This window comes from Cetorhinus maximus, chromosome 4 (assembly GCF_964194155.1).
Source record: "Cetorhinus maximus chromosome 4, sCetMax3.hap1.1, whole genome shotgun sequence".
In the NCBI taxonomy this organism is placed as follows: domain Eukaryota; kingdom Metazoa; phylum Chordata; class Chondrichthyes; order Lamniformes; family Cetorhinidae; genus Cetorhinus; species Cetorhinus maximus.
Window position 1 is genome coordinate 148,387,489 of NC_135882.1, and position 17,752 is coordinate 148,405,240.

General features: G+C 42.8%; 1 protein-coding gene across 1 annotated transcript in view; it reads right to left on the minus strand.

The window, feature by feature from the left end:
- The window catches only part of LOC144680102 (collagen alpha-1(XXII) chain-like), a 169,111-nt gene that overhangs the window by 76,362 nt on the left and 74,997 nt on the right, over positions 1 to 17,752 (minus strand). The window contains exons 6-10 of the mRNA XM_078541248.1: positions 17,450 to 17,530; positions 12,147 to 12,263; positions 9,274 to 9,318; positions 2,034 to 2,087; positions 363 to 401 (exon numbers count right to left, since the gene is read on the minus strand). Coding sequence (XP_078397374.1) covers positions 363 to 401; positions 2,034 to 2,087; positions 9,274 to 9,318; positions 12,147 to 12,263; positions 17,450 to 17,530 — 336 coding nt within the window. The remainder of the gene's footprint in view (positions 1 to 362; positions 402 to 2,033; positions 2,088 to 9,273; positions 9,319 to 12,146; positions 12,264 to 17,449; positions 17,531 to 17,752) is intronic.

The following is a 17,752-nucleotide window of genomic DNA, read 5'->3' on the forward strand; positions in this document are numbered from 1 at the left end:
TCAATAGCATAACACCCATCACATTACTATCTCTCTTCAGTTCTGAAGAAGAGTCATATTGGACTGGAAAGACTAACTCTCTTTGTCTCTCCCCAGATGCTGCCTGATGTGCTGAGTTTTTCTAGCACTTTCTGTTTGTAATTCAGCATCCACAGTATTATTTATGTAAATTGGGATTGTTTTTAAACTTACATTTCTTGTTTTTCAGTTTTGCATTAAAATGGGGAGTTACATCTAACTTCTCCTCATACTTGCCCTCTGCTATGTTTTGTTTTGTTTTGATACACGTTTTCATACACCGGCACAGATGGACCGCCATTTGATAGTGAAATTTTTCCAGCCTAACAAGTAATTTGTCTTACCTTTTCACCTTCTTTCCATGAAGCATAGCTTATTTTGCCCTGAAATATAAAGAATATTATCAGTAAAGCTTCCTCTCATTGCCGTCATTAATGTGAATTAAAAAATATCCCACTCAAACTGAACCAATTCTCTTCCATCTTTCTCAATGATCTCATAAATGATATTGGTACTTCACTTCTTCGAAGAATTGTTGGCCTCTTTACTTAAATGATTCTCAATTTCTGGAGGCCTCCTTTAAAGGAAAATCAAATGGGTGAACCTGGAATTTCCACAAAACTTGTCCCTCTGTAACTTTGGTTGGGAGGTCAGCGAACACCTGAGGATATGGCATAAACAGCTAAAACAGATGTTCACACCACTCCTTCAGGACTGCTGCCAGATTTCTGCTGAGGAATCCCCTGTTTTGAGTTGACATGTTTCAAGTGAGTGACTTGAAGACGAAACACTCTTCAACTGGAAAGTGTAAAAATGTGTCGCAGCAAGAAAACGGTTGAAGGACGATTACTTAAAAGAAAGGGAATATTTTTGGTGAGTGGAGACAAAAAACAGATAGTTATCGATGGCTCTTGCAGTCATGAAAGAACATCCAACTAATTTAGTGATATTTTAGAAATGCAGCAATTCTTTTGATGCAATTTGATTAATGCATCATTTATCTGACTAATATTTGTTTTTTAATTGCTGATGTCTTTTTCATGACAACTGCTACAATGATAATGCCTCTAGATGCTTTGGAAATGTGATGGCGTCTAGAATATCGTGGGTAAACCAATGGCCAAATGTAAATATTGTTCATGCCTTATTTTTATTTCATCAGCAAGCCATTCAGTTTGAACCACTTCTACAGATTTTATGGTAATCAATCTGTAGACCGACTTTAGATGATTGCATATATCGCAATAGCCAGAATGACTGAGAAATATGAAAGCTGTAACATAATTAGTCTTCACCAGTGCAAAAGCTTGTTACCAACCTTGTAACTGCTTCAATTCCAATATATATCACATACTAGTTTGGTAATAGCACTGGAATGTGAGAGGCAAAGAGAAACATTTTGCTTTTATACTTTGGGCTGTGGGGAGTGTTCAACAGAAAGGCAAAGACCATTGTAACTTATAATGGAAAACTTAATAAATATTTGAAGCTTTGGAAGATGCTGGGCTGGGCTATGGCAGCGTAGTGCAATTAGTTTTTGGATTGCTGTAACAAGGAGCTAGCACAGAAATGATGGGATGAGTACCCTTTTTCAGTGCTGCAAACATCTATCATTTAATAGTTCCATATGGTACCTTATCATGCTGAAATACCTCATAAGGTCTTGAAATAATGAACCAGCATCAGTAACTTAATATGTAGGCAGTAGCAGCAATCATTGTCTGTCAGCAAAATTCTATAAAACTGTTATGAAATGAATGACCAGTTAATCTGTTTTTGATAGCCTTGGTTGAACAAGAAATGTTGGTCTCTGCTCCTCTTTGAACAGTATCAGTATTTTGTGCATCCATTTGAGCCATGTGCAAATGTGCTTTGAAGTTCAACATTTCAAATGATAATACAACACTGAACTACCAGCTTAGAGATAGAATTAAGGAAGCTGACTACAACATGCTATCCCCACCATATTACCACAAATGACTTTGACATTCCTCATTTAATATGTAAGTACTTACTGGTTCTCCTTTTTCTCCTTTGGGACCATGAGCTCCTACTTGGCCTGGCTCACCCTGCCAACATGAAATGAAAAAAACTTTTTAAGTTCAAGTCAATAGCTGTGCAACCAATCACAGGTTTATTTGTATCAATCCATCATAAGCATTTTCCCAGTGGAGTCTCACACAATTACTATCATTTAGTAGAGGCAAATGTGTCTGTGTATTAAGGGAGAAGGCAAGAGGTTTCAACAAACTAAACTTCTACATTAAGAAGGCTTTTTAAAAATTCAATCTCGGTATTACTTCATCCGTACTTATTGATTTACACAACTTGTCGTCTGCAATTTTTAATTCGCGTTGTGTACAAATCTTAGTCTTTCACCTCAGTTTTTCAACAAGAACAAAAGGACAATTTGTGTAAAGGGTTTCCCCTTTGACTCCCATTGAATTGAGTTTTTCTCAGGCTCCTTGGTGCCATTCTACCAGATGGTTGAATTTGAATTCAATAAAAATCTGGATTTAAAAGACTAATGATGACCATGAAACCATTGCTGATTGTCATAAAAGCCCATATGGTTCAAATTTGCCATCCTTCCTTGGTCTGGCCTACATGTGACTCCAGATCCCCATGTGGTTGACTATTAAATGCCCTCTGAAGTGGCCTAGAAAGCCACTCAGTTGTAACAAACCGCTACAAAGTCAATAAAAAGGAATGAAACCGGGTGGACTACCAGGCATCAACCTGGGCACTGGAAATGACAACAGAAAATCCAGCCCTGTCAACCCTGCAAAGCCCTCCTTACTAACGTCAGGGGCTTGTGCCTAAATTTGGAGAGCTGTCTCACAGGCTAGTCAAGCAACAGCCTGACATAGTCATACTCAGGGAATTATACCTTACATGCAATGTCCCACACATCATCATCATCCCTGGGTGTGTCCTGTCCCACCAGCAGGATAGTAGTATGCAGTCATGAGGGAGTTGCCCTGGGAGTCCCCATGGGAGCCCCCATGAGGTCTCATGGCATCAGGTCAAACAGGGGCAAGGAAACGTCCTGTTGATTACCACGTACCACCCTCCCTCAGCTGATGAATCAGTGCTCCTCCATGTTGAACACCACTTGGAGGAAGCACTAAGGGTGGCAAGGGTGCAGAATGTGCTCTGGGTGCTGGACTTCAATGTCAATCACCAAAAATGACTCGGCAGCACCACCACAGACTGAACTGGCTGAGTCCTAAAGGACATAGTTGTTAGACTAGGTCTGCGGCAGGTGGTGAAGGGACCAACAAGAGGGAAAATATGCTTGACCTCATCCTCAACAACCTGCCTGCCGCAGATGCATCTGTCTATTACTTATCGGTAGGAGTGACCACCGCACAGTCCTTATGGAGTTGAAGTCCTGCCTTCACATTGAGGATCCCCTCCATCTTGTTGTGTGGCACTACCACCATGCTAAGTGGGATAGATTTCAAACAGATCTAGCAACTCAAGACTGGGAATCCATGACACGCTGTGGACCATTAGCAGCAGTAGAATTGTACTCAAACACAATCTGTAACCTTCTGCCATCATACTCCCCACACTACCATTACCATCAAGCCAGGGGGTCAACCCTGGTTTAATGAAGAGTGCAAGAGGGCAGAAGTAGCACCACACAATGCTAAAAATGAGGGTCAACCTGGTGAAGCTACAAGACAGGACTACTTGTGTGCATAATAGCATAAGCAGCAAGCAAGAGACGGACCTAAGCGATTCCACAACCAACGGATTAGATCTAAGCTCCGCATTCCTGTCACATTCAGTCATGAATGGTGGTGGGCAACTAAACAACTCACTGGAGGAGGAGTCCCAACAAATATCCCCATCCTCAATGATGGAGGAGTCCAGCACACCAGTGCAAAAGATAAGGTTGAAGCACGTGCTTCAGCCAGAAGTGCAAAGTGGATTATCCATCTGGGCCTCCTCTGAAGGTCCACAGCATCACAGATGTTAGTCTTCAGCCAATTTGATTCCCTCCACTTGATATCAAGAAATGGCTGAAGGCACTGGATACTGCAAGGGCTATGGGTCCTCGCAAAATTCCGGCAATAGTACTGAAGACTTGTGCTCCAGAACTTTTGCACCACTAGCCAAGCTGTTCCAGTACAGCTACAACACTGGCATATAAGCAGCTATGTGGAAAATTGCCCAGGTATATCCTATACACAAAAAGCAGGACAAATCCAACCTGGCCAATTAACGCCCCATCAATCTACTCTCCATCATCAGTAAAGTGATGGAAGGAGTCAACAACAGTGCTATCAAGCGACACTTGCTTAGCAATAACCTGCTCATTGAGTCTCAGTTTGGATTCCACCAGGGTCACTCAGCTCCTGACCTCATTACAGCCTTGGTTCAAACATGGACAAAAGAGCTGAACTCCAGAAATGAAGTGAGAGTGACTGCCCTTGACACCAAGGTCACATTTAACCTTGTGCGGCATCAAGGAGCCCTATCAAAACTGGAGCCAATGGGAATCGGAGGAAAACTCTCTGCTGGTTGGAGTCATACCTAGCACATAGGAAGATGGTTGTGGTTGTTGGAGGTCAGTAATCTCAGCTCCAGGACATCGCTGCAGGAGTTCCTCAGGGCTGTGTCCTCGGCCCAAACATCTTCAGCTGCTTCATCAATGACCTTCCTTCCATCATAAAGTCAGAAATGGGGATGTTCACTGATGATTGCACAATGTTCAGCACCATTTGTGACTTCTCAGATACTGAAGCAGCCCATGTCCAAATGCAGTAAGACCTGGACAGTATCAAGACTTGGGCTAACAAGTGGCAAGTAACGTTTGCGCCACACAAATGCCAGGCGACCGCTATCTCCAACAAGAGATAATCTAACCATCGCCCCTTGAGATTCAATGATGTTACCATCACTGAATCCCCCATTATCAAAATCCTGGTTGTTGCCATTGACCAGAAACTGAACTGGACTAGCCATATAAATACTGCGGCTACAAGAGCAGGTCAGAGGCTAGGAATCCTGTGGTGTCTAACTCACCCCCTGACTCCCCAAAGCCTGTCTACCATCTACAAGGTGCAAGTCAGGAGTGTGATGGAATACTTTCTCCACTTTCCTGGATACATGCAGCTCCAACAACATTCAGGAAGCTTGACACCAGTCAGGACAAAGCAGCCCCCTTAATTGGCACCTCTTCCACAAGCATTTACTCCATTCTCCACCAACGAACAGCAGCAGCATTTCGTACCATCTACAAGATGCACTACAGGAATTCACCAAGGCTGCTTAAACAACACCTTTCAAATTCACGACCACCACCATCCAGAAGGACAAGGGAAGCAGACACATGGGAACACCACCACCTGGAAGTTCCCCTCCAAACTACTCACCATCCTGACTTGGAAATATATCACCGTTCCTTCATTAACGCTGTGTCAAAATCCTGGATCTCCCTATCTAACAGCGCTGTGGGTGTACCTACACCACTGCAGCTGTTCACGAAGGCAGCTCACCACCACCTTCTCAAGGGAAATTAGGGATGGGCAATAAATGCTGGCCTAGGCAGCGATGCCCACATCCCATAAATGAATTTAAGAAAAATTGAGAACTAAGAAACAAGCAGTCTGGGTGAATTAACACCAACCGAAAAGACTTTCAACAGAACTTGTCAACAAGCAGCTGGTCACCGTGCCTCAACTCCTCGGAGCCTGTTTGATTTTAAAAGTCTCTGATCATTGCCTGCCAAGTGGACTAAGCGCAGAATCTGTATTGTGCTGCATCATCATTCATTTCAAGAATTTTTGTGCTGCTGTCTCCAACGAGGACACTCATCTGGACTGAACTCCGACATCAAGGAAACACCCTCTCGGCTTTGACTTTCCTGACTCTGAAAATCATGTGAACTAACATTCATTTCTGCAGTTCTTTTACTGTTGTTATCCAGGGTTGTTATATCTCCCCCTTTTCCATCCTGCCTTACTGTGTGTGTGTGTGTGTGTGTGTGTGTGTGTGCGCACGTGTGTGTTTGAGATTGCGAACATCCTGCCTTCTCTCCCCCCCTCAGTTTGAAGGTGAAATAAACAAACCTTTGAGTTAATCATAAAGAGATTTGCTGTGTGCTACCCATAACATTGGACCACACAAATTGAGGGTTTGGGAAAACATGCCACAGTCAACTTCAAAAATAATTCACAAACACCTCTGCTTATGGACAGATGGTGAGAGGATAAGGAAGTTCAGTTTGCCTCTCTCCTGTCCATAACATTCTATTAATGGAAAATATAAAGGAGCAAAGTTATATAAAGCATTTAAATGTGCCATTCTTTACCATTGGCACCCAGCGTCTGTGTTCCTTGACCACCTCAGAGAATGACTTGTCACTGCAACAGTGTGAAATTTCCCATTTTGCACACAGCCATTCTTGTGGTCCTCTGGGTCAGAATTTCAACGAGTGCTACTCAATGTTTATATTTACTATATGTTGTTCTCTCAGGTTCAACTCTAACTTTGTTATTAAACCTGCTGACAAGGGTGGTGCTCTTGTTGTCTGGTGTACTGACCTCTATCTTGGAGAGGCTAAGCGCCAACTCTCAGACACTTCTTCCTACCTCCCTTGAAACATGACCTTACCACTGAACATCAAGCCATTGTTTCCAGGACTGTCACTGACCTCATCTCCTTTCGAGATCTTCCCTCTATGGCTTCTCACCCCCTAGTCCCCTAACCCTGCACAGCCTGCTTCTATCTCCTTCACAAAATCCACAAACAGTACTGTTCTGGTAGACCCATCATTTTAACCTGTTCCTGCCCCACTGAACTTATTTCTTCCTATCCCTACTCCATTTTTTTTCCCCCTTGACCAGTCACTTCCCACCTTCATTTGTGATTCTTCTTGAAATTTCAACAACTTCCAATTTCCTGGCCCTCCTCATCTCCTCTTCACCATGGACATCCAAACTCTCTATACCTCCATCCCCACCAGCATGATCTAAGGGCTCTCTGCTTCTCCTTGTAGTAAGTCCCGAACAATCCCCATGCACCAATATCCTCCTCCTTCTGGCTGAATTTGTTCTCTCACTGAATAATTTCTCCTTTAACTTATCTCACTTCCTCCAACGAAACAGTGCGGCTATGGGTACCCACATGGACCCTAGTTATAAACAAAAAGCTAAAAGCTACTGCGGATGCTGGAAATCCAAAACAAAATAAAAACAGAATTACCTGGAAAAACTCAGCAAGTCTGGCAGCATCGGCGGAGAAGAAATCAGTCAACGTTTCGAGCCCTCATGGCCCTTCAGCTTCAGTTCTGCTGAAGGGCCATGAGGGCTCGAAACGTTGACTGATTTCTTCTCCGCCGATGGACCCTAGTTATGCCTGTCTTTTGGTCGGTTATGTGGAACATTCCTTGTTCCAGTCCTACTCAGGCCCCCTCCCACAGCTCTTTTCCCCAGTACATCAATGACTGTATTGGTGCTGCTTCCTGCTCTCATCCAGAACTGGAAATATTCATCAATTTGGCTCCAATTTCCACCCTTCTCTCACCCTAACATGATCCATCTCTAACACTTACTTTCTCTTCCTTATTGTTCTGTCTCCATTTCTGGGGATAGACTGCCTACTAATATTCATTACAAGCCCAAGGACTCCCACAGCTACCTCGAGTACACCTCCTCACACCCTGCATCCTGTAAGGACTTCATCCGATTCTCCCAGTTTCTCCATCACCATCACATCTGTTCTGATGGTACTTCCTTCCACAATGGCGTTTCCGACATGTCTACCTTTATCCTCAACCGAGGATTCCACTGTGGTTGACACGGCCCCCAACCTGTCTGACCCATTTCCTGTACTTTTGCCCTCAACCCTTCCCCTCCCTACCAGAATGGGTTACCCTTGTCCTCACTTTCCACCCCACTAGCCTTCATATTCAGAGAATTATCCACCACCATTCCCACCAACCTCACCATGATGCCATCACCAAGCACACCTTCCCCTCTCCTACCAGCATTCTGAAGGGACCAATCCCTCTATGACACCCCTCTATCACCCCCAACACCTCATCCTCTTCCCCACCCATGCAATTGCAGGAGGTATAACACCTTCTCCTTTACTTCCCCACTTCTCACTGTCCAAGGCCCCAAACAATCCTGCCCACTGATGCAGTGATTTACATGTACTTCTTTCAATTTAACCTACTGTATTCACTACTACTGTATGTGGCTCCTCTACCCTGGGAAGACCAAACGCAGACTGGGTGCCTGGTTTGCAGAACACCTTTGCTTAGTCCATGAGCACAACCCCGACCTCCCAGTTACTTGCCATTTAAACTCACCATTTTACTCTCTTGTTCACATTTGTGCCCTCAGCCTGCTACAATGTTCCACTGAAGCCCAGCGCAAGCTGGAAGAATAGCACCTCATCTTCCGATTAGGCACTTCACAATCTTCTGGATTCAACATTGAGTTCAACAACTTCAGACATGAACTCTTCTCCTCCATTTTGAATTTTGTTCCCCCCACCCCCCTTCCCCACAACCAAGTGTCAGTTTGTATTTTCCTAATGTTTTTTGCTTTCAGACAGTGCTGCTCTTTATTCTGCTCATTAACACATTGTTCTATTTTGCTTTCAGAGAGTGCTGACCTATATTCTGCTATTTACGTCTGCTCTGGACCAATCCTTTGTTTCTTTAATACTGTCATTGCCACTCCCTTTGCCTCTGGTTCTGTGAATTTTTGTTATTTAATCTCCCCACCCTCTAACGTATCCCTAACCTTCTATTTTACTCCACTTACCCCTGCCCCCTTTTTAAACAGGATAAAACCCATCACATTTCTGCCTCTCTCCAGTTCTAAAGAAGAGTCATATTGGACTCAAAACATGAGGTGGGACCAGAAATTCCTGGCCAGTAACTCTGTACCTCTCTCTCCACAGATGCTGTCAGACCTGCTGAGTTTTCCAGCACTTTCTGCTTTTACTACTAAATGTTTAGGGAGTTGTGACAAAGGACTGACCAAACTCATATCACATGGGATTCGTTTAATTGACAAAAGGAACATGCTTGCATGTCACCAGTCCATTTTAGATTGCAACTTAGACTTTAGAGATGAAAATGTTGTGCTTATCCCATAAAAGAGCCTTGAATCGGATAGTTTAGGGAGAAATTTTCTTTGTCTGTTAATACAATATTATCCAGAAAAATCCAAACACAACATTTTAAATAATTACAAGCCACCTTCTTGGCCCTCTATCCAAACTCACCATTGGGCCTCTGGCTCCTTGAAAACCAGGTAGACCATGATCACCCTGTGGAAAGTGCAACAGAAATAAAATCAGAACAATTGCTGTTCAGGAATAAGTATTAGAAGCACATCAAATAGAGGCTTCAGCAGCCACTTTAGGTTGCATCAAAATAATAGCCAGAAAAATAGGAATACGTGCATTCTATCTAGAAAGATTTGACAAGCTAATCTGCCCAGATATGTTCAGAGTCCAAGCTTTCAGGAATATTTATTTCGATAGTTATCAGCTCAGAAAACAGCTTACAGCAGTTTCTAGTTGAAGTATCTAAAAAATTGTCAAATAAGTCAAGTTCTGACTATTATTGCATTATCAGTCAGCATAATAGGACAAGAAATGGGGAGTATAAACTTATTTATAAGAGAGAAAAATTCCCCATACAAACACCAGATAATCTGATCAGTAATTGTGGTTGAGGGATCACTATTAGGTATGGAGACCAGAGAAACACCACTATTCTTCTTAAATTAGTGCCAATGGATCTTCTATGTCCGCCTGAGCTAAGTTTAACATCTTATCAGAAAGACAGAAACTCTGACAGTGCAGCACTCTCTCTAGCACGAGTGAAATGTTAACCAAGATTTTATACTCCTGTTTCTGGAGTGAGATTTGAAACACACAATCTTCTGATTCAGAGGCAAGTGTATTGCCACTGAGTTTAAACTAGCTATACTAATGGTTTTGAAAGGGGTTATTTATGGGAATCAATGATCTTGTCAATTAAATTCCTATTAAACAAAGCGAGTATTAATCTATCCTCTTGCAGATATATCTAATATGATTTTTCATGTCCAGTCAATCGAACTTGGTACAGACTGGTTTGGTTTGAATTTTCCACTTCCTGGAAAATATTCCGGAACTTGTGTATCTGAACCCTGTAGGTACCTCCTGTGTACTGAGTTGGGAGATCAGCCAACTTATCCCTGCAGTCAACAGGTTAAAGCGATCATCTTTAGATGTCTAAATGCAATACAGCAATCGTCACAATGATATGTTCTATCTTATAATTTTCCAATCAAGCACCCAGAAATAGAATTTATTTTAAAATGTTTGACTTAAAGGTAGTCCAGTTTTCAAGCACCAAATACTTTTGGATATGAAGTTTCCGTAACTAGTCTTTAGCCATTGCTTTCAGACAGTACAAAAAAAAACAAGTCTGGTAGGTATTACCCACTTGAAGTAATCATTGCCATCAGAGAAAGCCTTTAATAACTACATGGTGTTATCATTAGCTTGCCAATTAACAAGATGGAAAAGAGGAGATCTCTGTCCTTTCTTAACTTATAACTCATGGTGAACCTTATATTTTTTAATGTGAGGAGTAAGAAAAAAATAAATCTAATCATATCAATGTCTGTGAATCTGTATGAATGTATGCCTATGTTGATCTACATACTGTGTGCAGTTCTGGTCGCCATATTATAGGAAGGATGTGATTGCACTGGAGGGGGTGCAGAGGAGATTCACCAGAATGTTGCCTGGGATGAAACATTTAAGTTATGAAGAGAGGTTGGATAGACTTGGGTTGTTTTCATTGGAGCAGAGAAGAGTGAGGGGCGCCCTGATCGAGGTGTACAAGATTATGAGCGGCATGGACAGGGTGGATAGGGAGCAGCTGTTCCCCCTAGTTGAAGGGTCAGTCATGAGGGGACACAAGTTCAAGGTGAGGGGCAGAAGGTTTAGGGGGGATGTGAGGAAAAACTTTTTTTATCCAGAGGATGGTGACGGTCTGGAATACGCTGCCTGGGAGGGTGGTGAAGGTTGCCTCACATTCTTTAAATAGTACCTGGATGAGCACTTGGCACGTCATAGCATGCAAGGCTATGGGCCAAGTGTTGGTAAATGGGATGAGGTAGGTAGGTCAGGTATTTCTCACGTGCCAGTGCAGACTCGATGGGCCGAAAGGCCTCTTCTGCACTGTGTGATTCTGTGATTCTGTGAAAGGGATACATGTCAGGGACTCATAGGCCGGGATTTTCCAGTCCCGGGGCAGTAGATTCCCTCACGTCAGATGTGGCGAGCCATTCAAACCTCTGTTGATTTCGGCATGACCGGAAGATCCCGCCAGTGGGAGGGGCCAGAAAATCCTGCCCATAGATTTCATGAAAAAAATGTAACTTTAATGTGGATAAACATTTGTAATATACAATATACTGCATCATATGCATGAAGTTTTAAAATAAGAGTATCCTGGTGACTTTTTCCAGAAATTATATTGATGGGTTTATATTATGAATGGAATTCAAAGAAAGACTTATATTATCTCAATGCAAGTTATTTCTCTTTTCTTCTATATTTCACACCAAACAGTATTACATTTTTCACATTTTGTACTGTGAATCCACACCACAAGAGAAAACATGACTGAAATTGATTTAATGCATTTAACATAGACAGCAGAGAAGATGAGAGGAAACTTCAATTGCATTAACCATGTCTAGGGTTAAATCCAGATCCCAGATGTGACAGGAAACAGTGCAAACCCAGTTCAATTCCAGCATTTTGTTGTGGTTTATTTTCAGCAGAGACTTATGGAAACCCATTCCTCTCACAGTAATGCTTGGTTTAATCATTCGCTATTGACTCTTAAAGACAAGAATAAAACAAAGCTCTGTCTATTTTTTTCCCAGGTTATTTCCCAGTCTGCTACCATCAATGTTAGGTAACCAAAGACTGTTCACCCTTTGGATGAAAAGTCATTGAAATGTTGATTCAGTTTCTCTCTCCACAGATGCTGCCTGACTTACTGAGTATTTCAGCATTTTCTGTCCTTACTTTATCTGCTATCCTTTAGTTTTGGGTGCGGTAAATAATTCAGTCATTACTTCTAGTACCTTCACTCCCTTATGGCAGGAACAGTTAATGCTCTTTGCGCTGTCAACCTCGGCAGGTGACTGTGGTGGTGCTGAGATCTCCAAATAAGGAACTTGGGTGGCAAGCGTAATCTGACACTGCAACAAATGAGAAAGAAATGGTTGTTAGAAATAGAGGGTGGGTAGAAAAGAAGGGTAAGGACAGTCAGATTCAAATGCATCTCAGTGCAAGCCATGTATAATTAACTAAAGTGGAAGGAATAAGTTCAAAGTGAATATTTCTCTTAAAGAACTCCCTTCACCATTCTAGACCACCACACTAGTCACCATGACATGGGTGAAAACAGTTAAGACCAAAGCCATTGTCTTCGGACCCCACCACAAACTCTGTACCCTCGCTCCCAATTCCATCCTCCTCCTTGACAATGTCTCAGGTTGAAGTCAACATTTTGTAAAATCACCAATCTATCTGACCTTCAGCTCAGTTTATGACCACACATTCTCTCTACCATAAAGTCTGGCTATGTCCGTCTCCATAACATCAACCTATACCTGCCCCAGACTCAGCACATCTTCTACTAAAACCTTCATGTTATTGTCATCTCCAGACTCTAAAATTCTAATACTCTCCTGACCGTCCTCCACCCTGCATAAATTTCAGCTGATTCAAAGCTCTGCTGCCTGTAATCTGCACAAAGTCCCCGCTCTCCCACTCTGCGTTCTGACAGACACTGGTTTTTGTCCATCAGCAGCTGAAATGTAACATTTTTAACCTGCATTCAAATCCCTTTATGGATTCACACTTCTGAGAATTCTGGCCTCTAGGTGCACCTTACCCCTTTCAACGCACCATAGGTGACTGTGTCCTCAGCTGTTCAGGCCCTAAGGTCTGGAATTTTCTACCCAAACTTTCCTGTCTCACTGTCCCTTGTGTTCTTTAATATCCTCCTTAAAACTCACGTCTTCCTTGACTCAGCATGAATTTTTGTCTGATTATATTTCTGTTAAGCACCTTTCGATATTTCTTACATTGATATGTAAATGCATATTGCTGTTGATGTAAATGAATTACTCAGTAGAGTACTGCATCATACAGGTCTGTAAGGTCCCAGATGCAATTCCTGATTTGATTTGAGTCAACTGATCTCAGCTGGAATGTCACTAGGTGTGCTACTTCGCCTCAATGGTTGACAGTTGCAAAGTTTCTCAATCTGATTGATGTGCAGCAAGCTTTGCTGGAAAGTGCCAATGTGGGTGTAAGGGAAAGATAGAACCGGGCAGGACTAGACTGCTCCACTGTAGTTTAAAAACCCATGAACAAGGCTCAAGTACAGTCACTTGGACAAGGTATTGAAGATCTGCTGGCCCTTTATTGATCTATATCCAACTATGTAATTATCTTTAGTAGAGGGAGAAAGAAAATTGGAGAAAAAAATCTACAATAAGTCAAATAACCTCAAGTCCTCAGTGGTGGGGTGTTTCGAGTAATAAGAGGTGTTAAAAATATATTTTTCCACACAATGGAGCCAATTCTGACATTGAAATATCATGAATCAGCAGCCAATTGTATACCTTTTCCAGTTATGTAAATGAAAACAATTTTCCAACAATGTTAATGAAAATTCGGATAGATTTAAAATGGACTACCGATTTTCTAATGTCCATTTTGCACTTTCCATTAAAGTCAAAATTACCCCTGTTGATTTTACATTCACTTTATGGGGGTCAGGATGCAAAGATCAAGTGTCTTCATAGGGAAGAGAAATCAAAATACTTATAGACCGTCTTCTAGGCTATACCTATCTTTGTCTTGTTGCACTTGAGATAGTCACTCAGAGCACTTAGTGAGCAAACAGGAACCTTGTTTACATAGATGACACTAAACAGTGATTCATTCTATCATTTCTTCATGCACTTGGAAACTTTTTACAAAAAATATGCTTTCACAGCATCAAGCCAAAATGACATCTTTAAATCCATTTCATAATCACTGATGCAAATTTATCATTCTTTATGTTTGAATTTGGCAACTAATAGCAGGATTTTAAACTGTTTAATGATAGCTTGATCTGATATACTGTATCACAGCAATTATAGGGCACCAATTAGGAGTGGGAATCCTTCTTTGAATGAGCAAGGCCAGGCTCAATTGCAATCCCCTCGCTGCTGTCTTATCTGAGATGAATTAACTTAGTAGGTATCAGGAATTGAACCTAGAACTTCCATGCTTTGCATGTCTACTTGTATTGTTTACAATCTCTCCCTTTACTTTCTCAGTCTTTCCACACAAGAAGAGCAAAAGAAAAGATAAGGATGAGAAAAGGTAACTTCATCCTAGAAAGTAACTCGTAAAGTATCTTAATGTCATTTTGCACCATGCATCTTATTATGGGTGGGGGACTTCAATGTCCATCACCAAGAGTGGCTCGGAAGCACTACTACTGATCAAGCTAGCCGAGTCTGAAATGACATAGCTGCTAGGCTAGGTCTGCGGTAGGTGGTGAGGGAGTCAACAAGAGGTACAAACATACCTGACCTCATCCTCACCAACCAGCCTGCCACAGATGCATCTGTCCATGACAGTATCGGTAGGAGTGAAAACCGCACAATCATTTGGAGACAAAGTCCACCTTCACGTTGAGGATACCCTCCATCGTGTTGTGTGGCACTACCACCTTGCTAAATGGGATAGATTTTGAACAGATCTAGCAACTCAAGACTGGGCATCCATGAGGCACTGTGGGCCATAAGCAGCAGCAGAATTGTACTCAAGCACAATCTATAACCTCATGGCCCGGCGTATCCCCCACTCTATCATTGCCTTCAGGCCAGGGGATCAACCCTGGTACAATGAAAGGTGCAGGAGGGCATGCTGGGAGCAGCACGAGGCATATCTAAAAATGAAGTGTCAACCTGGTGAAGCTATAAAACAGGACCACTTGCGTGCCAAACAGCATAAGCAGTAAGTGATAGACAGAGCTAAGTGATCCCACAACCAGTGGATCAGATCTAAACTCTGCAGTCCTGCCACATCCAGTCATGAATGGAGGTGGATAATTAAACAACTCACTGGAGGAGATCGCTCCACAAATATCCCCATCATCAATGATGGAGGAGCCCAGCACAGCAGTGCACAAGTTGAGGCTGAAGCATTTGCAACAATCTTCAGCCAGAAGTGCTGAGTGGATGATCCATCTCGGCCTCCTCCGGAAGTCCCCAGCATCACAGATACCAGTCTTCAGCCAATTCGATTCACTACACTTGATATCAAGAAGCAGCTGAGGACACTGGATACTGCAAAGGCTATGGGCCCTGAAAACATTCCGGCAATAGTACTGAAGACTTGTGCCCCACAACTTGCCGTGCCCCTAGCCAAGCTGTTCCAGTTCAGCTACAGCACTGGCATCTATCTTGCAATGTGGAAAATTGCCCAGGTATGTCCTGTACACAAAAAGCAGGACAAATCCAACCCGCCCCATCAGTCTACTCTCCATCATCAGCAAAGTAATGGAAGGGGTCATCAATAGTGCTACTAAGCAGTACTTGCTTAGCAAGAACCTGCTCACTGATGCCCAGTTTGGGTTCCGCCAGGACCACTCAGCTCCTGACTTCGTTACAGCCTTGGTTCAAACATGGACAAAAGAGCTGAACTCCCAAGATGAGGTGAGAGTGACTGCCCTTGACATCAAGGCAGCATTTGACCGAGTGTGGCATCAAGGAGCCCTAGCAAAATTAGAGTCAATGAGAATCAGGGGGAAAACTCTCTGCTGGTTGGAGTCATACCTAGCACAAAGGAAAACAGTTGTGGTTGTTGGATGTCAGTCATCTCGGCTCCAGGACATCACTGCGAGAGTTCCTCAGGGTAGTGTCGTAGGCCCAACCGTCTTAAGCTGCTTCATCAATAACCTTCCTTCCATCATAAGGTCAGAAGTGGGGATGTTCGCTGATGATCACACAATGTTCAGCATCATTCGCGACTCCTCAGATCTTGAAGCAGTCCATGTTCAAATGCAGCAAGACCTGGACAATATCCAGACTTGGGCTAACAAGTGGCAAGTAACATTCACACCACACAAGTGTCAGGCGATGACCATCTCCAACAAGAGAGAATCCAACCATTGCCCCTTGATGTTCAATGGCATTATCATCATTGAACCCCCCCACTATCAGCATCCTGGGGGTTACCATTGACCAGAAACTGAACTGGACTAGCCATATAAATACTGTGGCTACAAGAACAGCTCAGAGGCCAGGAATCGTGCGATGAGTAACTCGCCTCCTGACTCCCCAAAGCCTGTCCACCATCTACAAGGCACAAGTCAAGAGTGTGATGGAATACTCCCCACTTGCCTGGATGAGTACAGCTCCCACAACGCTGAAGAAGCTGGACAAAGCAGCCCGCTTGACTGGCACCACATCCACAAACATTCACTCTCTCCACCACCGCAGCACGGTAGCAGCAGTGTGTACCATCTACAAGATGCACTGCAGGAATTCACCAAGGATCCTTCGACAGCATCTTCAAAACCCACGACCATTACCACCTAGAAGGACAAGGGCGGCAGATAGATGGGAACACCAGCACCTGGAAGCTCCCCTCCAAGTCACTCACCATCCTGACTTGGAAATATATCGCCGTTCCTTCGCTGTCGCTGGGTCAAAATCCTGGAACTCCCTCCCTAACAGCACTGTAGGTGTACCTACACCACATGGACTGCAGCGATTCAAGAAGGCAGCTCACCACCACCTTCTCAAGGGCAACTAGGGATGGGCAATAAATGCTGGCTTCAGCCAGCGAAGCCCAGATCCCATGAATGAATAAAAACATTATTCCTCCCCACCAACAACCCCTTGCCACAGCAAAATATTTCAATAATAGAATAATTAAACTGTGGTATTCTCATTCATAATGCAGTTTTAGATGATAGGGCACATTTTCTTATTTATGCTACATTTCACTGTCAGGAAAAATAGAGGAAGTTGGAGATGTTAAATAGCATAATACACGTTCAACAACGACTTGCATTTATATAACATCTTTAATGCAGAAAAGCACGTCACACAGGATCAATCAGACAAAGATGGTCGAAGTGGATTTTAATAATAGTGTTAAATGAATAGAGAATGGAGAAGTGGAGATACTTCAGGAAGCAAACACCCAGAATGTCTAAAAACTAGGACCAAGTGACTGAAAGCATAGGGTATTGTAGATAATAACGATTTCATTGAAAGGATACTTGTTGAACGTGAGTAAAACAATGTAATCTAGCTCTAAAGCTTTTAGGACCATTTGTTTCTTTTTCACATGTTTTACTTCTACTCACTGGGTTGCTGGGAAGATCACAGCAGCTCTCCAGCTCCGCATCCTTGGCATCGCAATAAATGACAATCCGCTGAAGGTCAAACTGGAGAAAGATATAGAAGCACAATAGCGTTTTTTTTTACAAAATAGTTACTGAATAATGTACATTTATTTTGAACCCAGTTCCTTTCTACCCTCCATTTCTTTAGGTACTAATTCAGCTTTCCAGTACCAGCCTTGGGTTTGAGCCTCGCAACACAACTCGATCCAATTCTCATCAGAGGAGTCAACTCTGTGACATAAGCTTTTATGCTTCTACGGACTA